Source organism: Corythoichthys intestinalis, chromosome 5 (assembly GCF_030265065.1).
Source record: "Corythoichthys intestinalis isolate RoL2023-P3 chromosome 5, ASM3026506v1, whole genome shotgun sequence".
Classification (NCBI taxonomy): Eukaryota; Metazoa; Chordata; class Actinopteri; order Syngnathiformes; family Syngnathidae; genus Corythoichthys; species Corythoichthys intestinalis.
In genome coordinates, this window is record NC_080399.1 from 332,572 (window position 1) to 352,829 (window position 20,258).

Genomic DNA, 20,258 nt, shown 5'->3' on the forward strand with positions numbered 1-20,258 from the left:
ACAGAGTCACCGTGGCGCCAGAAAGAAGAAGAAAACATTTTAATGTGTCAAACCTGCACTTGAAGTGTGGCCAATCCGCCCGCGACGACCCGCGTGCTTAGGAGGGGAACAAAAAAAAAAAAAAAAAAAAAAAAAAAAAAAGGCCAACTTGTCCTCAGTCCCACATCGCGGGCATTAGAAAAGTAGCGATCCGGGCTAGGAGGTGAAGGCCACCGGGCCCGGGCGTCGAGAGTCCACGGCGCATCGAGAGTGTCCTTCTGAGTCGGCCGGGCGGCACGCCGACGCCCGACGGCAGGAGTCCGACACCAGGATGTCCAGCGCCGACCGAGGCCAACCCTGAACCCGGACGCGACAGGAGTTAGCCGACCGACAACAAAAGAGCCTGCGCGCCGCGAAAAGTCATTTTGGTGTTTGAACGGTGTCGCCGGGTCCGACGCTTTTGGCTGAGAACAAACGCCATTGGGAAAAAAAAACAACAACAAAAAACAGACTATTCTAGATGGTCACTTTGCATCGCGTGCAAAGCTAGCATCAAGTCGATGGTTAAAGAGTCGCGGCACGTCAACGCGGCAAAATCGTCACGGGGTCGTCGCGGTCCACGCGGCGGGCGCTTACTTGACATTTCTTGATCTGGAGCCAGATGCTTTCTGCCTTCTGAAGAATTTCTTCCACGTCCAGTTTCATGGAGAGCTGGTTGACATGCTGCCGAGGTAAGGGGCCGGTGAGCGGCGCGCCAAAAGGACGGGGCGGGCGGTTGTGCGGCTTTACTTTTAGGATCTCGTTGAAGCCAAACTTCTCCTCCATGATTTTGCTCCTCTCCGAGTCGAGGATGGCACAGCACAGCAAAAGGTGAAAGTTGTGACACGGCAGGCCCGTCCACATCACCTGCGCGGACACGCCGGCGTTAGTCCCGCGCGGTCGGTCCCGCCCCGCCCCGCGCCCGCTTACCTCCCACAGTCTGAGCACGTCGTGGAAGGCAAATTCTCTCTTGAAGCGGATCAGCAGCCAGCGGAAGCAGAAGTAGAGGTAACCCGAATCCTGAGATTCTGGGGGGCATAGAGTTGACTTTGTAAATCCGGTGGCTAAAACAAAACAAAGGAATGCGCCCTAAACAGTACCGGAGTTTCTTAAAGGCCGAAACCCTTTATCATGTGCCGCATATTAGAAAAGGCCGCTTGGCAAGAGAGGCTTTCATCGAGGGAGGGAGGCACTTTCCTGGGTCCACCTCGTGGCCTCCTCCCTGTGGGACGTGCCCGGAACACCTCACCGGGGAGGCGCCCCGGAGGCATCCTAATCAGATGCCCGAGCCACCTCATCTGGCTCCTCTCGATGTGGAGGAGCAGCGGCGCAACTCCGAGCCCCTCCCGGACGATCGGGCTTCTCACCTTATCTCTAAGGGAGAGCCCGGACACCCTACGGAGGAAACTCATTTTGGCCGCTCGTATCCGGGATCTTGTTCTTTCGCTCGTGACCATAGGTGAGGGTAGGAATGTAAATCGACCGGTAAATAGACCAGGACGGACCGATGCAGAGTCCGCATCGCTGCAGACGCGATACTGATCCGCCTGTCAATATCCCGTTCCATTTTTCCATTACTCGTGAACAAGTCCCGAGATACTAGACCTCGTTGTTGAACTTGCTGTTGACGTCACATCGGGTGACTGTATTGTTCGTTTGTTAGTATTGTTGCTAGTCGCTATTCTCCTAGTGCTCAGTTTTTACCCACGATTGAACTATTACCTGTAGCACTCATAAACTGATTAAATTTGGTCTGTGGTTGGCTCAGCATTCACCCGGAGCCAAAAACATTTGGATATAGCGTAAACGCCTGCTCGTGGATTAAAACTACTCTCCTCTTAAGCTCTACCATACTAGCCCAGCTTAACCGAGCCATGGCTAGCCCTCTGCCGTCTCCTTCCCGTCTTTTCTGCTCAGTGCGCTGTATGTATGTACAGCGAGCACCCTGGCTCCTTTACCGAGGATAGTAGCAGTTGTAGGAAGTGTAGTTTAGTCTCAGGGCTGGAGACCAGGGTTTCCAACCTAACCCTAAGCACGGCTCTGCACTCTAGTCTAGAGCCTAAAGCTAAACCTATTTATAGCCAGGTAGTAGAAGGGTCCGCTGGCGTGGTTAGCCTCGTGCAGCCGGGGGAGACTAGGGACAGATTTGTGACTGGACGGGGGAAGCGCAGTGGTAAACGCACAACCTTAGTGCACCAGCAGCTTCACGTCAGCAACAGGTTTGAGCCCCTCACACCGGCTGAACCAGACACTCTCGTAATTGGTAGCTCCATAGATAGAGACGTGAAGCACCCGGCGGTGTCTGTCAGGTGTTACCCAGGGGCCAGAGTCGGTGACATCAAAGGAAACCTTAGGCTTTTACAGCAGAGTAGGACCAGGTTCCACCATATCGCGATTCACGCAGGCGGTAACGACGCCCGGCGGAGACCATCTGAGGTGCTTAAATTGAACGAGCTCATCATAGCACTGAAACCGCATTAGTTAAAGTAAATAATGACCTGTTACTAGCCGCTGACGATGGATTAGTCTCGATCCTGGTTCTGTTGGACCTGAGTGCAGCCTTTGACACAATCGACCATCATGTCTTATTGCAGAGACTAGAATGTGACATAGGCATTACAGGAGCAGCCCTCTGCTGGTTTAAATCCTATTTATCTAATGGGTACCAGTTTGTCAATGTAAACCAGCAATCATCACCGTACTGTAGAGTCAGTTATGGTGTGCCGCAAGGATCGGTCCTCGGGGCCATCTTGTTTACGCTGCATATGTGTCCTCTAGGTAATATCATCAGAAAACATAGCATTAACTTTCATTGTTAAGCCGACGACACACAACTGTATTTATCAACTAAACCTGAGCAGATCAGGCAAGTGGATAAACTGAGCGCCTGCATCCGAGATATAAATACCTGGATGAGCACTAATTATCTTCTACTTAACCCTGAAAAGATAGAAGTCCTTACAATAGGCCCAAAAATTGTGTGAGACTCTTAACTGCCCAGATAGTCACTCTGGACAATGTGAGTGTAGCCTCCAGCAACACAGTTAAAAACGTAGGAGTTCTATTTGACCCAGACCTACCATTTAAAGCTCATTTTAAACAAACCTGCAGACGGCCTTTTTTTTCACCTGCGCAACACAGCCAAAATTAGAAATATTTGATCTAAAAACGATGCAGAAAAATTAATTCACGCGTTCGTTACTTCTGGATTGGATTACGGTAACTCCCTACTTGCAGCTTGTCCTAAAAGTTCTCTAAAAGGTCTTCAGCTAATCCAGAACGCAGCAGCAAGACTTTTAACTGGAACTAATAGAAGAGAGCACATCACCCCTGTGCTCCAAGCCCTTCACTGGCCTCCAGTCGAGTTTAGGATTAAATTTAAAATCCTCCTTCATACATTTAAGACCATTAATGCTTTGGGGCCATCTTATCTCACATATGCTCTGGTTCCATACCACCCCACAGAACATTTCATTCTCAGATTGCAGGTCTACTGGTAGTTCCCAGGGTCTCTAAAAGTACAGTAGGCGCTAGAGCTTTTAGTTACCAAGCTCCTGTATTATGGAATCAGCTTCCAGCTAATATTAAAGAGGCCCACACAGTCTGTACATTTAAGATTAGACAAAAAATGTTCCTATTTGACAAAGCTTATGGTCAGGCTAGTTGAAACCAGACTGGAATCATAGTTCAGTCTAAGCTGCCATAGGCGCTATAATGCTGTTTTTCACTCTACCTACCACTTGTTTTTACTTTATTTCTCTTTTCTAATTTATTATCTAGTTGACTAGTCTCTTTATCACTAGTCACCTGTTGTCCCCTTTCCCCCTTCCCCTCTGGGGGAGGGGCTTCTTTTTCAGCCGCAGTCGCCTGACTATCCTGACCCCTGGCTCGATGGACCCCCTCATGTTCCCTCACCCCATTGCATCCCACTAACTGGAACTCCTTTTGCTAACATCCATCATCAGTCCTGGTGCATCTATAGCCTGTCCATCCTGGGAGTGGATCTCTCCTGACTGTGGTTCTCCCCAAGGTTTCTCTTATCCCACAGGGTTTTTGGAGTTTTTCCTTGCCGCCAGTGAGGGTCTAAGGATGGGGGATGCCCAGGACATGAACTCATCTCATTCATTTACTGTATCTGACCGTGTATCAAATTGTCTATTTAAAAAAGCCTTCTGAGACAACCTTGTTGTGATATAGGGCTATACAAGTAAAATTGAATTGAATCCTCCACTTGGGGGAAGGATCTCATCCCTGACCTGGAGAGGGCATTCCAACTTTTCCCGACTGAAGACCATGGTCTTGGATTTAGAAGTGCCAATTCTCATCCCAACTGCTTCACGCTCGGCTGCAAACCGCTCCAGCGAGAGCTGAAGGTCAGGGCCCGATGAGGCCAACAACACCACGTCGTCTGCAAAAAGCAAAGATGCAATATTGAGGCCACCAAACCGGACCCCCTCAGTGCCTCGGCTGCGCCTAGATATTCTTTCCATAAAGGTGATGAACAGAACCGGTGACATAGGGCAGCCTTGGCGGAGTCCAACTCTCACTGGAAACGGATCCGACTTACCACCGGCGACACGGACCAAACCCTGACACCGGTCATACAGGGACCAGATCCCCCGTATCAGGAATTCCGATACCCCATTCTCCCGGAGCACCCCCCACAGGACTCTCCTGGGGACACGGTCGAACTCCTTCTCCAAGTCCACAAAACACGTGTAAACTGGTTGGGCGAACTCCCATGACCCCCCGAGAACCCTGCTGAGGGTATAGAGCTGATCCACTGTTCCGCGGCCCGGACGAAAACCACACTGCTCCTCTTGAATCAGAGTCCGACGGACCCTCCTCTCCAGTCCCCCTGAGTAGACCTTCCCAGGGAGGCTGATGAGTGTGATCCCCCTATTGTTGGAACACATCCCCCTTTTTAAAACCACCACACCGGTCTGCCAATCCAGAGGCACTGTCCCCGATGTCCACGCAATGTTGCAGAGGCGTGTCGACCAAGACAAACCCGCAACATCCAGAGCCTTTAGAAACTCTGGGCGGATCTCATCCACCCCTGGGGCTCTGCCACCGAGGAGCTTTTTAACCACCACCACGTTGACTTCAACCCCAAAGATAGGAGGACCCGACTTGAAGTCCACGGGCTCTGCTTCCGCATGGGAAGGCGTGTTGGTGGAAATGAGGAGGTCTTCAAAGTATTCGGCCCACCGACTCACAAAATCCCCTGGTCGAGGTCAGCAGCACCCCATCCACACCGTGTGGGTGGTGCACTGCTTTCCTCTCCTGAGACGCCTGATAGTGGACCAAAATTTCTTTCATGCCGAAAAAAAAGTGGCGTGCTCCTTCACTTCCTGATATTGGCCATTTATGAATGACGTCATTTAATTGTAGGACAAGATACAATTTGGACTTTTTTTTTTTTAAATCAAAAAACCCAGCTGTCTTCAGGGTGTCAAAGCAGTTTACCTGTGGGTCGTTTTGGTGTTTTAACGGTGTGGGCTGGGCCAAGAAATGCCATTGAGGAAAAAAATTATTATAGCTTTGCATCAATCATCTTTGGCCATCGGCCTTCAGAACTCTGGACGACGCGGTCGGCGGACTTTGCGTGAGACCGGAACGCTCAAAAGCCTTTTTCGGTTTCGCGCGTACCCAGATAATTGCAGAAGGACGGATCCAGCAGCCTGAGCAGAGAACTGAGCTGGATCAACTGAGCCTTCATCCCCTGCATCTGCTCCTCAAAGTTGCGGTGCTGCAAGAGAGGGGACCGAGGAAGGAAGAAAAGAGCGGCACCGGTCGGTCGGGCCCGACGCCCACTCACCAACTGCTCCATGAAGGAGACGAAACACCAGAAAGCGTCCGCTTCGCTCTCCAGGACAAAGACAATGGGCGACAGCAGGTCGCTCATGCCCTGCACGTAACCTGCGCAAAAAGACGGGCCAATGGGATCCCCGGCCCGGCGGCCCAAACCGTCCGTCCGGCGCTTCTCACCCACCCAGGTCAAAGTCGTACATGCAGTACGTCATGAGGATGTCGTGCAGGAGGACCAGGCCCGGGTTGTCCGTCCCCTGGTAAAAGGGATTGCTTCTGTCCGTGCGTTCCACATCTTTTTCTGCAAACGGCACAGGCCGTCAGCTAAACCGCGTGCGTTCGTCCGTCCGTCCGTAGCGCTCACCGATCAGACTCCTGTATTCTCGGAGTCGCCAGTTACGCTTCTCCTGCTCCTCGCTCACAGACTTCCACTGCAACTTCATGCGGAAGTATTCGTCCCTGCGGAAACACCGCATGTCACTTACGCGGCAGGACGTGTCAGACGGACGAACGGGACGGCCGCTTCTCCTCACGAGGCCGCACGCTTCTTGACCGACCGACTGACCTGCAGCGTGCGTGTCGTCAATCGTCGCCAGGGAATTGATAAGGCTGTCCGGACACCCTTCCGACTCCCAAAAGTGGCCATTTCAGCCACTCCATTTTTACATGATATGATGTAAAAATGCAATCACTTGTTTTTTTGGTAGTGGCAGCAATACCCTTTGGTCGAAATGGGCTTAGGGGTCGCCAAAGATGTTGCATTTTTTGACCGCTCTTACCAAGGACATTTGGGGCCAAAATGAGGATTGAACGGCAATTCTGCGTCTGGCCGGATAAGGTATTGTCGATGTGCGTCGGGAGCGGAAGCGGCCCAACCGACGGTTCCCCGGTAGCCCTTCCTCTCCGCGCTCCCTCGGCTTTGGGTTCACGGTTCAAATGCGGTCGGTCGGTCGGTCATCTGCCCGAAGCGAGCGAGCGTCGTGAGGAAGAAAAAGCACACGTTTGAAATAAGAGCGCTACGTTTTGCTCCTCTGCAAACTTCTCCTCTCGTCCAACGTGCTGCTCCAGGGAAAATAGCCCAAAAGAAACTTCCAGGCCTCCTTCCTCACCGCGTGACACAAACCCTGCAAGGACGCGGAGCCGGCGCGTCAGCGTGGCCGGAAACGGTGCGGCGTGGCGACCGGCCGGCCGGCAACTCGCCCCCCTGAAGATGGACTCTTTGAGTCGAGCCACGCGCAGCAGACGGCCGTCCTGGTCCTGGTGGCCGCTCCACGCCAGCGCGGAGATGGGCGCACCCCGCGACACCTGCGGCCGAGTTCCCAGGTCCACCTGGGATGGACGAACACACACACACACACACAGTGGCGATTAGCCAAAAAGACATATTCGGGGCTCCAGTAAGAACACCGCCGGTGCAAGTTTGAATTCCGCCTGATCTGGCGACTTGAAACGGTGAGGTTTCTGATGCAAAAGGCGGCCCTTTGTCAAAAAGTGGCCTCTTGTCTATTGCCAGGGTCTTTTTCTCGCTTTCAGAACTAGAAAGTAGCTCATTTGTTGCTGTATCACATCACTTCCGGTTGATTTGAAGGTATTTCAGGGTCACTTCCACTAGATCAGTGGACCCCTACCTTTTTTGCACCACGGACTGGTGTAATGTGTGGCAGAAAATGACAGTAAATATAAAATAACACGTAGAGGCTACAAAGCAATTTTTAAGAGCAAGGAAAATGTCCATCACCATACACTGAATCAACCTTTTTTCAACAGCAGCCTCTCCTAAAACTTGTCAGCAAATATCCGTGGTCGCAAGCATTATGAGTTCTTCTCCAATTGTGAAAGGTTTCTTAGCTTTAGCAATACGGTATGCTCTCAGTGCATCGGCTTTTGTTGCCACATATTATGTAGAATGGACTTGGTTGTAGGCTCCTCTTCTGGCTCATCAGGTGGCCTTTTCCCCATAAAAAAAAACTGTCCAAAGACGTCGCCGCCCGCAGCAGCTAAAGTCAGCGTTTACATTGACTGGCGCTGGGCAGCTATATACCCTACCCACCGACGTCACAAAACCACATGCTCGCTGTATGGTTCCGCCCACTTGTCCGTCATTTTGTCTCTGTATTAGCATTGGTTTCAATTGATCGAGGAATTTAAAATGCATTTCATGGAAGACCCGGTGCTTTCTGATGCCGTAAACTCACTGGATGTGTTGCATAAAAGGCGTTATGTGGAAAAGCTTCGTTCTATACAGTCGCCAGATCCATATTTGATGCCTAAATCGATGATTTTTGACCGGCTGCCTTCGCCGTCTCTGCCTGACCCTGATATTTACAACTATCTTGTCCACACAAAATCAGCCTATTCTCACGAAAGTTTGAAAAACTTTAAGAGCTTGGAGGCTTATAAATGCTACGTTGCTGGTTGGGTGAAACAGGTCCTCGTACACGAAAATTCGGCAGGAATCTTGTGCTAGGAAGGTGAGTTACGAAATTTTCAATTCAAAATCTTTTGTTCTTGCTAACATCCACTGTCAAGTCTAATGTATTTCATGTCATTTGTCAATGGAGCTAGGGCTTTTAATGTTTATATGGATTAGCGATAGCACTCTCACTACATACATACGTGTATGTTGTCGGCGATTAGCCTAGCAATGATCTTAATTGTGGTTGTCAGCCCAAAACCCTCTAAATATATATTAAAGGCATCTTACCAGATATAAAATGACTACTACATAATCTGTGGTAATCGTTTGGAGCCCAGTTTTCTCGTCGAATTGCAGCAGCCCATCTCGCTCTCTCCTCTCCGTGTCTCTCGGAATCCGGTAGAACTTCAAGTCTCTCCGTCTATCTTCTCTGTTATTGCAACCGACCGCCACACACGCCTTCACCATTTTGATTATTAATGTTAACGAGCAGAAAAACACGCCGTAAATGGGAGGAATGTACGTAGCCGTAACAGATCAACACGATGTGTTGACGGACAAGTGGGCGGCACCAGTCAGGAGAGCGGAGTTGTGACGTCACGTGGGTAGGGTCTATAGGTGTGAAAACACCCTAATAATTGCGCCCAACCACTAGATGGCGACCTAAACAAATCTTTACTCGGATTAGTCTGTAGAGTAGTTGGGGATATTGATGTGTCAAGAGCCATCACTTCCTATGGATTTGGGGGCATTTCAAGGTTATTTCCTAACCCTAACCCGTCTAACACGCGGCCGCACGGCGACTAGTGTGCATTGGCTGAGTGACTTTAACGCCCGCGTTTCACTGCGTTCTCGCGGCGGCCACGTTGTCGCGCCGTTGACGTTTCTGGGTTATACTGTCGTACCATGTTGGTCCTCATTATGGTAGAGAAGGCGGAGTAAATATAATCTACACAAAGAGACTGTAACCCGATTGACTCACAGCCTCGAAAAGTAAGGGTTACATTACGTCAGACACTCGTTCGGTACGCCTCCGTTCCGAACCGAGAACCACGTACCGAAACGGATCAATACAAATACACGTACAGTTACACCCTTACTGATTTTGTTTAGTCTGGCAAAACACATTTTTAGCTCAGTTGAATTTTTCCTTTATCCCAGACAATAGTTATAGGTGGTTTAAATATCTGACGTGTTTTGGCGAACACTTCCGCCTTCGTCGCAGAGTCACTGGTGTCGGTGTTTATCAGCCGATGGATGAAGGCGTGACTCGCCTGTCAACGCCCTATGCTGGCCATTGACTTTTCCGGGATGCCGGTCCAGGTAGTAGAGAGCGCGTACGCCCCCTCGTCCCTGCTGACGGTCTTCGGGCCCCGCTGGCGGATCTCAGTGGCCTCCCTGATCCAGCACCGATGTTTGTTTTCTTTGGTGCGGATGACTCTGGCCTGTTCCCAGTTCATAATGCGGTTTTCCCTTTTGCAGTGATCGATGACGGCTGACTTGTGATGTTCCTGGTGTGCTTGTTCTTTCATTGCCCTTGTATGTCATATTGTTGTCTCCTTCTTGTTCTGTTTTTCTCGCAATAAAGCTTCTCCCCGTCTCCCTGATGTATGATTTGCATGGAATTTCACATATGTAGTTACATTTGTTTTCTGGATGGATTTTGTACTTTGGATGGAACAATATATGGCGTTTGGTTTGACCGGTGTGTTTATGTTGTATTTTTTTTCATGACTCTTTGGATACGTTCCGTGACTCCTTTCACGTATGGTTCAAAAACACGTTTCACATTTTGGGGTAAAGGGTCATTTTGGAAAAAAAAGAGCTGCGTCGAGTGAGAATCCCGGTTATTTTGGTGTATGAACGGTGTCCGCTTTGGCTGGAAGAAACGCCTTTGGAAAAAAAATATACTAAAGATCATTGATGGTAGAAGCTTTTGCGTGACATGCAAAGATTAAAAATAAAAAAAAAAAAAGGGGGGGGGGGCATTCGCTCACCCTGGTGACCACTTCAAAGCCGGGCTCCTCCTGCTGGTTGATCTCCAGAGCGGGGATGAGCTCCCCCGCCGCCGCCGCCACCTCCTCCTCCTCGGGAGGACGCTGATGCTGTTCCTCGCTGCCCCGGAAGGCGTCGAAAATGTAGTTGCCGACTTTGGAGAAGCGGCCCAGCGTCGTCACGTACGGGTCCTTCCGGAACTTCTGCCGGACGCGGCCCACGCGTCAGCCGCGACAAAGTGAGGCGAGGCGCCCGGGTAGACTTACGCGCACCGGCCCCAAGTCGTCGTCGCCGTCGTCCGCCAGGTTCTCGAAAGACTCGCTCAAGACCTTGTCGGCGGGTCCGATCAGCAGGCGAGACTCGTCCTCGGCGCACCTGAGCGCAAGCGAGCGTTCCGTTACGGGTGCCGACTGAGCCATTTTCATTTGGATTTCAGCTGACCTCCTCAAATCCGAGGACATTTTTGGTAGGGAGAGATGCCCCCGACACCTATTTATGCGCGTCTGTCCGTCAGAGATGTTGAGAGACCCGGTCCGAGACTTCGGAAAAGTTTTAAAAACAAAAACAATTTTTCCCAATTTGAAAAAATGTTCTACCTATATATATATATATATATATATATATATATATATATATACACCTATATATATATATTTTTTGCTAATTAGTAGGGTTGTTCCGATCATGTTTTTTTTTTCTCCCGATCCGATCCCGATCGTTTGAGTTTGAGTATCTGCCGATCCCGATATTTCCCGATCCGATTGCTTTTTTTTGTTGCTCCCGATTCAATTCCAATCATTCCCGATCATATACATTTTGGCAATGCGTTAAGAAAATAATGAATAAAACTCGGACGAATATATGCATTCAACATACAGTACATAAGTACTATATTTGTTTATTATGACAATAAATCCTCAAGACGGCATTTACATTATTAACATTCTTTCTGTGAGAGGGATCCACAGATAGAAAGACTTGTGATTTTGTATATTGTGACTAAATATTGCCATCTAGTGTATTTGTGGAGCTTTCAGTAAATGATACTGTGGCCATCCCAAATGCATGATGGGAAGTGGAACCATGACTGTGCGTCGTGCTACCAATTAATAAATCTTCTCTGCGTTGGGAAATAATTCAGGGTGTTAAGACAAAGATCAATTGCCACCTTGCTTCCCCACATTGCTTCCCATGATATTTCTATTCATAGGATAGGGAGAGGGATCGCAAGGCTTTAGCCAATTAAAAAAAAAGCTCCAAAGGCTGCCAAAATTCACTCTTCTATATTTGCGCTGCCTTTTATCTCTCTATATAGGCAAAATGGCGTCATTACAGATTGAGTGCGACAATGAATGAGAGGGTCGTGCAGCACATACATTAATTGCATTAAATATTTTAACGTGACACATTTTTTAATAAATTCATTGCTGCCGTTAGCAGGATATTTTTGATAACCCTACCTTAAGCCTTAACTAAAGACTCTGGATGAGTGTAACATATTATGTCTGTAACGTTAAATACAATTAGAAAATGATTTAATTAAAATACATATATATATATATATATATATATATATATATATATATATTTAAAAAAGGCATGGCCGATATTTTTTTGCCGATTCCGATACTTTGAAAATGACGTGATCGGACCCGATCGATCGGCATGTACTGTAGTTGTGTCGCATAAAATACCGTTGCAAACAAATGACGCTTCAATACTTTGCCAATATACATAAACTTATATCAAAACTAGAAAATGCCACGTGTGGAGAAATTGCGATGGTAGCTTTGCTGTGATGGTTGCTGTGTCGGGTCACTTCCTGTTTATATTAGGTGACTTCCAGAGGTGGCTGGAGTAGCTACAAATTTCCAGTCGCGTTACTTCAAAATAATATCACTCAAGTCAAAGTAGTCATCCAAAAAATGTACTCAAGTACAAGTCAAAAAGTATTTGGTAAAAAGATTACTCGAGTCATGAGTAATATTGTGATTGACTGCTTACATTTTCTGCAGAATTGGAGCATCATTCATCCAAAGAGCACGGGTGCCCTCTAGTGGAGAAAATTGTTTGAATAGTGAATAGTTCCTTCATAGTTCCGAGTATGATGAGTAAAAGGATTTTATCTCCGCTTTTATGCGGTCAATCGGTGCCAAAGAAAAACTGGGAGAGAGGCTCAAGTCTGCAATTTGAGTCACGTACGTAGGTCAAATACGTCATTCATTTTTTAACGGTGCTTTAAAGACGTCACGTGATTGAACGAGCCGGCGTGCGTGATCAGAGAACAGCAAGCTTGAGTCCTGAAGGAGATAGTACCTTTTCTCGTAGGCACCGTCTAACTGTCTGCATTACTTTAACACACTTAATATAATCAGGTTAGGGTTAGCCTAACCCTAAACCTATCAGGGAATAGTATCATTTCTCATATTTACTGTTTGACTGTTTGTATTACTCTAACACACCCATTTTAAATTAAATAGCGCTTATACCATAGTTTAAGGAAAACAAGCAGAATATAGGACATAAGAAATACATGACGCCTTCTTATCATGGACGCCCAATGTGTGCCTCATGCAACTGACTGAGAAAGATTGACGCTGACATCTACAAGCCCACTTCTGCGCTGTGGCAATCATTTCTTCCTGACATTCCAGAACAAATGAGGGGACGTCCGGCCTCAACACAGGGAACACCGGAGAATGCCCTGTAGCCAACTGATAACACGACTGATAAGACTCCAAGAGCCCCTTTGACGCTGAGGTGGCAAAATCCAATACCCTCGTTGCCTTGACAACAGTAACTCCCGAATCCTCCTGTCCAATCCGCAAACAGAGAATAATCCCGAACACACCTTTCTTCCTGCCCACGGCCCGCCCCGCGAGAGCCTTCAAAGGACTCAATGCTTAACTAAGTGTTGTCATTTTTCTCAGGAACCTTCTGTTGACGTGTGATATGGTGAACTTGGAAAGAGTTTGCCTCCTCGCCTGAGTCTGTGTCACCTTTCTGTTTGACCGCTGTCGACCCAAATAAATTGTCAACTTGTTCTCGGTGAACCTTCTTTAAACCTTTAAAAATGGAGTCCGTACAAAGTGTTAAGACTAAGGCGAACGCAAAGACCTTGGCCTTCTGGCAGGATTGTCGGTGTCTCGCCGGCCCGGGTCGTTGGAGCTGCGCCGGGGCGGTTCGGCTGGCGCCATTCTGGCGTTCTATTGTTGCGACGCCTCATTGGTGAAACTGGTAGAGCTACTCTTGCCATTGCTGGAGAAAAAAAAAGTCAAATCTAACATGTAGACTAAAGAGGAAAAACGTAATGACGAGTGTAGCCCGAAGTAATAGAGTAAGAGTAGCGTTTGTTCTTCAAAAAAATTACTCAAGTAAAAAGTATGGCTTATGAAGGGAATAGTTACCTTTCTCACACACACACACACACACCATATAACGGTTTGCATTACTCTAACACATGTAATATAATTAATCAGGGAATAGTATCATTTCTCATATTTACTGTAGGACTGTACTACTCTAACACACCTAATATAAAGTAAATAGCACACCATAGTGTAATGAAAAGAAGCAGAATAGATACACAACGCCATCTTATCACAGAAGCCCAACGTGTGCGTCACCAGCAAGATCAACGCACCGACTCTCGCAATCAGTTCTCCCGGCCACTCCAAAGATAAAGAGCAGGGCGCTCTGTCCTAAAACAAGTAGCGTCTCGCCCAGCCGGGATAACAAAGTTGATAGCGGGCGCTTGGGACGTCAAGACCAGCGTCGGTCGCTGTGGCAACCACGTCCCATCCACGCACGAACCTAACCGCCCGAAACCCCGGCCCACCCCACTGCAGCCTTCAAAAACACTGGACACTGAGATAACATACTTTGCTGCTCGGAAACATTTTCTATGTAGCCTTGTTTTGGATCCAGAATTGCTCCTCTGTCGTCTGTTTTTGCCTTGTTTTTTGACAATTGTCGACGAATAAATTGTCAACCTGTTTTCGGTGAGCCTTTTTCAAACTGTTGGAACATGGAGTCAGTACAAAGGGTTAACACAAGAAGTGAACGCGCGGAATATCGGCCCTTCCGGTTGGCGGACGGAAGCGGTAAGCAGCGGAGCACCATTTCCGTTCGGCTGTCGCCGTGTCCCTGCGGCTTGGCCGGGGGGGGCAACTCCTAGTACATTTTTCTCAAAAACCTACTCAAGTCAATGTAACGCGTTACTACACACCACTGGTCACAATATAATTGACATATATGGCCATCATTGGCCTCAGTGGCAACGGACAAACCCAATATCAAGAGGAAGCCACCCTGAAATACCTCCAAAAAAATGGCCGGCACTTTTTGGAAGTGATCCCAAAATCAACAGGAAGTGATCACCAAACGCCTGAAAATCAACAGGAAGTGAGCGGATATAGCAACCATTGTGGCAATTTCTCCAAAAATTGCATTTTCTAGTTCTCTTCTGGTTTCGTTTTGAGTGAGCAAAAATAGCCTGGTCATAAGGGGGGGGGGGGGGGGGGGGGCCTCAAGTCTTTTGACAGTGACCACCCATTATTATTTTTTTCATAACATTCGATAACATCAGGCCGGCCGGACAATTTGCTCAGAAAACACGCCGACCGTTGAAAAAGGAACGACTTGGATCGGGCTTAACGGACGCTAGCGGTGTGACAATTTCCTGCGCGGCAGATAAGAGGCTTCTTTCCTCCAGCTGACATTCAGCTCAAAGGGAGACAATTAGCATAGAAATGAAGTGGCGGCGTTACTCACGGACTGAGCGTGGCCATTCTCCTCAGGCAGTCCAGGAGCTCCCGGCCGCCGCCCTGCTGGAAGTGCAGCGGAGGCAGCGACGAGGAGTCCTTCAGAGCGAAGAGCAGCGAGGGGGCGTCGCGTCGCCGGTCCTCCCGGACCGTGACGGCGGCCAGATGAGCCAGGCGCACCGAGAAGAAGCGGTCGCGCCTCGCCGAACCTGAGGGGACGGGACAGAGAGCGGGGTCGGCGCCACCTGACAGAGCGTCGGTTTCGTACCTTCGCCGCCGCCCGCGTCCCGCTCCGCCTCGCGGCCCCGGGGCTCTCCCGGCCGCCGCCCGCCACGCCGAACCCACTCCACGACCGAGCTGGAGTCCTGCCGGCGCATTTAACAAAAAAAAAAAAAAAAAAAAGCGCTTTCCCATCGGGGCCTCAGAAAGTCTTTCGTCGGCGTACCTCGGCGGCGCACAAGATGTCCGCGGAATCCTCCAGAGGCGTAAACTCCACGGAGACGTCGGCGTCCTGACGAAGAGGCCGTCTCGATTTGATCTGCTCCCGAATCGAGGCGCGCGCCAAAGAAAAGGTTTACCTTCTGGACAATTCGAAGCGAGCCGCAAACCGGGAAATCATCTTCCGCGTCTTCTCGGCCGCTCGGGCGCGCCAGGACGCCGTCCCGCTCGAACAGAACCTGAACGGCACACGTCAAGCCGGTCGCGCCGTAAATCGACAATTCTGACGACGTATCCGAAAGATGACGAGTTAACCGAAATGGGATTTTCAAAGGCCGGTACCGATACTGATCTATTTTGAACTCGAGACCATGTCTAAAGCCAACTTTTGTAAGACAAGGCTGCTATACTTTTTTTTTTTTTAAAGCATGTTAACAATGAATTTATGAATGTATTATCCCGCTATTACCGTTTGTAACACCGACCGCTGGGTGGTGCTAAATTACAATGAACAAAGATCATTCATCACTCAAACGGTAAATGACGATGCTATTGTATCAACAATACATCTTGACAAAGTCATATATATCAGCAGATCTTCATTAGAAAGATCAGCCAAACGGCGAACACAACAGTATCCCAATATATCTACCGATCTTGAAAAAAGATCGTCGCGACGTATCGGCCGGCCGATACATCGGTCAAAAGTCAGAAGAACGATCGTCACCCAAACGGCAAACCAAAGAGTTATCCTACTCCATCAGCTATATACTGGCGAATGTACTATCTCGACAAAAAAAATCATACTGTATATCGGCCCGATATATCGGTCGAACTTCACCAAAAACGACCGCGCCGACGGACGTTTAAACGTTTTCGTCGGTTCGATCGGATCGCGGCTAAACCCGACCGGACCGCAAAGTGGCAATGTCACCAATGCGACCTAAACGCGCGAGGGGCGGTCCCCATCCGTTCAAATTCGGACGGACGATCTTCTCGGGTCGTCCTCGTCAGCCCATTTTGGAGGACGTGACGCGACCGCGCTCGGCTAACGGCCGTACCTCGTAATGCTTTTGGTGCTGCGGCTGAAAGACATCTGAAAGGGCGGCATCTACTGGCGATACAACATAAAGGAAAGTGAAAATTTGGCTCAAGTTTGACTTTTTTTATTCTTTTTGTAACATCCAATGGCATATTTTAAACCAACCCAAAGCCGACAAGTCGGTGCACACCTTACTGTTAGTGCTTACTAACGGTTATTAAGAATGCTTGCAGTTCAGAGGTTTCTTTATGAACTGATAGGATCTGACTTGATTTTATTGGATGAAAAGGGTTTTCAATTTGGCATGACGCAAGCGGCCATTTATGGGGTACCGCCAGCCCCAGAAGGGTGCAGACCCTGAATTGGGACATCACGAACGATTAAGGGTGTAACGGTACACGTATTGGTAGTGAACCGTTTCGGTACTTGGCGCTCGGTTCGGAACGGACGCGCACCGAACCAGTTTCTGACGTAATGTAACTAGAGCTGAAACGAGTACTCGAGCAACTCGAGTAACTCGAGTTTAAAAACTGATCCGAGTAATTTTATTCACCTCGAGTAATCGTTTATTTTGACAGCTCAAAGCATCACGTTTTGCTCGGACTACTTTTAATGCGGGACAACGCGCTGTCACGTGAGGAGAGGAAGAAGGGGGGAAAAAAAAAACTTACTGCTGCCGACAGCCGCCACAAACAACGCCGACGTTGCTAAATACTAGCCCGTACGATGCTACGTTGGTACAGGTAGCGTCTCATGCGTCTCATAGAGATCACATGTATGTTGAACTAGATGCTAAATGACAGACTCGGCCGCGTCTGGGCAGCTTTAGTAAACAGCCGCCATCTTAAAGCAGTAGAGCGCTAAGCGCTAATAAAGAGCGCTAAGCGCTAATAAATAAGATTAACGTTCCTGTTCTGAAGTCACGTTAGCCCTGCGGAGGGCTAGGTTTCTATTAATTATGACCACTGTCGATGCTTGGCTAACGTGTCTTACATACAGGCTTTAACATAACATAGCATTGTGGAGTGATGAGGGTGTAAAATAAAAACTTAACCATGCTAACTATCAATTTTAGCTCAGTAGTCATTGCTGGATAAAACACCAAGTAGCACTGGTCCCTAATGTGCTCCAATACAGCCTGTATCATACATTTATTTTGAACACTGCAAAAACTCAAAATCCTATCAGGACTTACAGTTTAGACTAACTTAAAACTTAACTAGAACTTAAAAATGGCTTGACACAAAGAGAAATTCAATTGAAAGACGTGGGAAAAAATCCAAACTTTTAAGTGATGTGTGTTATCAAGCGTAACGACATTTTTAGGTAAGATATATATATATTTTTTTGTAATAAGATCTAAAGTTTTTTTGAGTGAAAGCAGTGAATGTCTTTTTTTTTTTTTTTTTTTTTTTTTAATTCTAGTTACATCTGAGATGCAATTGTTGGCTGTTTTCAACAATATACATCGAAAATAAAGACATTGATTGACTGAAAATGGTTCAAAATTAGATGAAATGTCTTGTTTTCTCATGTATATTTATAATTGCTCTTCACCTAAAAATATATTTGTTTTATCCGATTACTCGATTAATCGATAGAATTTTCAGTCGATTACTCGATTACTAAAATATTCGATAGCTGCAGCCCTAAATGTAACCCTTACTTTTCGTGGCTGCCATCGGAGTCCATCGGGTTACAGTTTCTTTGTGTAGATTATATTTACAGTAGGACAGTAGGAAACGTAAACGGTGCGACAACGTAGCCGCCGCCAGAACGCGGCCGTTAAAGTCAATCAGCCAATGCACACCAGTCACAATGCGGCCGCGTGTTAGACGCGTCCCAGAAGCGGCTCAACGCGACGCACGTGAGTTTATTATTTGATGCGAGACGCGGCCGGCCCTCCTGCGTCAATATTACCAGCTGGGATCGGGCCGGAAGTCACTCGTGTAATAATACGGTGGATCCGGTCGATTTTCCAACTAATATGCAATCGTAACCTACTTTTTGAGTCCATCAGATCTCTTGAGTGGTAGATGGGGGCACAGTTGACTTGTCTTGGTTGATTTACAGTTGTCTTCTCTGCTCTGCTATAATAACCAACACGGCCCTGTGTTCAATACAAAACCTCCTACCACAACAAAACAAGTAGGAACTAATATTCACATAGGAACTAAAGTTATACAACATAAAATATACAATATAAATGAATACTAAATCACATTTGTAAAATACAAAGACATAATAAAATAAATAATAGAGCATTTAAATAAAATAAAATGAGCTAAAAGACCTGTAATTAAATCATAATAATAATACAGATCCTGCTTACACAATTAAATGTATTCATTTCTGTGTGGCGCTTTGAGAAAATCCACCTATAAAGCTTTTGAAAAGTGTTCATAAGAAAAAAAAATGATTGAGGCATTTCATTGGTAAAATCTTTGTCTTTGGGATTGCTTTTCTCTTTAGCACAGGACTTCTTTTTCCTTCTTTCTTTCAAAAAGAAAGCTGACCAATACGCAGGGTCAGGGAAAGGCAAATTGTTGTTGGATTATTATCTTTAAATACTCGCTACTGTTTGAGCAGAATTCTAGCTTTGTATAGGCTAATGCTCCTATTGTTGAACGCAAAAAGGTGTGTCATAAAAAAAAACTAGCACATTTATATTTTGCATTTTGTTTTCTTACTGTACCGAAAATGAACCGAACCGTGACCTCAAAAGCGAGGTACGTCCCTAACCGAGATTTTTGTGTACCGTTACACCCCTACTAACGATGCATACAGGGGGAGGCTGCAAAGCATTATGGGTAGTCCCAAAAAGGAGGCTTCCGGTTAAAAAGGGAAAACGGAAAAAGAAGCGGGCAAACGTTTGTCGACTTCTTTGAATTTTTATTTCTTCCCGAGCACATGTCACACAATGGATGCGACTGAGGGACTAACCGCGAGTTAGCTGGCTAGCTAGTTAGCTAACGCGGCGGCGGCGGCACATTGTCGAGCGGCGAAGGTAGATGAGCCGAAAACAAGTAACCTACAAAGACAGTCGCGGCGGCCGGCCAACCGGCCGGCCGGGAACGTCTTCGAATGTTGCCGCGAGACACGCCTGCTGTTTACCTTTGCAGCAGAAGACTCGACCGCCATGTTGCCAACGCGTCACGCACGCGCCCGTCCGTCCGACGCGACAACACCGACGTCAGCTTTCGGCGCGGCTTCCGGCCGGACTGCGACGCCATGTTGGTGGGGGCGAGCGAAAAGTACTTTGACTTGCGCGTCCGTCGCAGACCGAACCCATCTCAACTCGTGGTACAGAAGGCAAAGTGCCCCCCGAAGCCACGGGGAGAAGACGCTCGAAGGAACGTTACGTTACGTGGCTCCAAATAGGAGCCTGGAAAGAGTGAATGAGAGAGCCCGCACTTCCAACGTTCACGTCCTGTTCAGTTCGGCGGTGTGAGGCACAAAGACTGAAAAAGCTCGGATGTTATGCAGGGGTGAAAGTGGCTGGAATTTCTTGCCGGAACTACCCGACGTGAAGGTCGCCATGGAGCCAGAATTTTTATTTTTCCATTCAAAATAGTATTTTTTCAATGATTTGCAAATGAAAAGTTAACAAAAACAGCAATAACCCCAACCTCCACCTCCTAATTTTTATTTTCCCTCATTTCCTCACATACCAAATCTCAATTTTAACTACTTAAGAACATAGGGTATATATTCAAATTTGAGTTAATGTAAACCATTTTTAAATAATAATGATATATGTAACATACATTCAGAA

At 47.6% G+C, this 20,258-nt stretch overlaps 1 protein-coding gene across 2 annotated transcripts; it reads right to left on the bottom strand.

Moving 5' to 3' along the window:
• Nucleotides 1-52: 52 nt before the first annotated feature.
• On the bottom strand, nucleotides 53-19,937 carry tbc1d15 (TBC1 domain family, member 15). Of its 2 annotated transcripts, none has more exons than XM_057836305.1 (16): nucleotides 19,598-19,937; nucleotides 15,582-15,680; nucleotides 15,449-15,514; nucleotides 15,272-15,368; nucleotides 15,014-15,212; nucleotides 10,507-10,615; nucleotides 10,243-10,440; nucleotides 7,030-7,158; nucleotides 6,850-6,953; nucleotides 6,194-6,288; nucleotides 6,014-6,130; nucleotides 5,671-5,940; nucleotides 949-1,046; nucleotides 769-885; nucleotides 616-702; nucleotides 53-336 (listed from the first exon to the last, which is right to left on the bottom strand). In XM_057836305.1, exons 1-16 carry the CDS (start codon nucleotides 19,622-19,624, stop codon nucleotides 196-198), a joined length of 1,953 nt encoding a protein of 650 aa, XP_057692288.1. In that variant the 5' UTR covers nucleotides 19,625-19,937; the 3' UTR covers nucleotides 53-195. The 2 variants fall into 2 exon arrangements, with proteins under 2 accessions (XP_057692288.1, XP_057692287.1); XM_057836304.1 differs by having other exon boundaries at nucleotides 10,243-10,443; nucleotides 19,598-19,936.
• Nucleotides 19,938-20,258: the final 321 nt, after the last annotated feature.

Coding starts and splice junctions, on each gene's coding strand:
- tbc1d15 (XM_057836304.1), bottom strand. CDS start 19,624: ATGGCGGTCGAGTCTTCTGCTGCAAAG. Junction 15,369..15,448: donor ACATCTTGTGCGCCGCCGAG/GTACGCCGACGA, acceptor ATGCGCCGGCAG/GACTCCAGCTCGGTCGTGGA. Junction 15,213..15,271: donor GGACGCGGGCGGCGGCGAAG/GTACGAAACCGA, acceptor CCGTCCCCTCAG/GTTCGGCGAGGCGCGACCGC.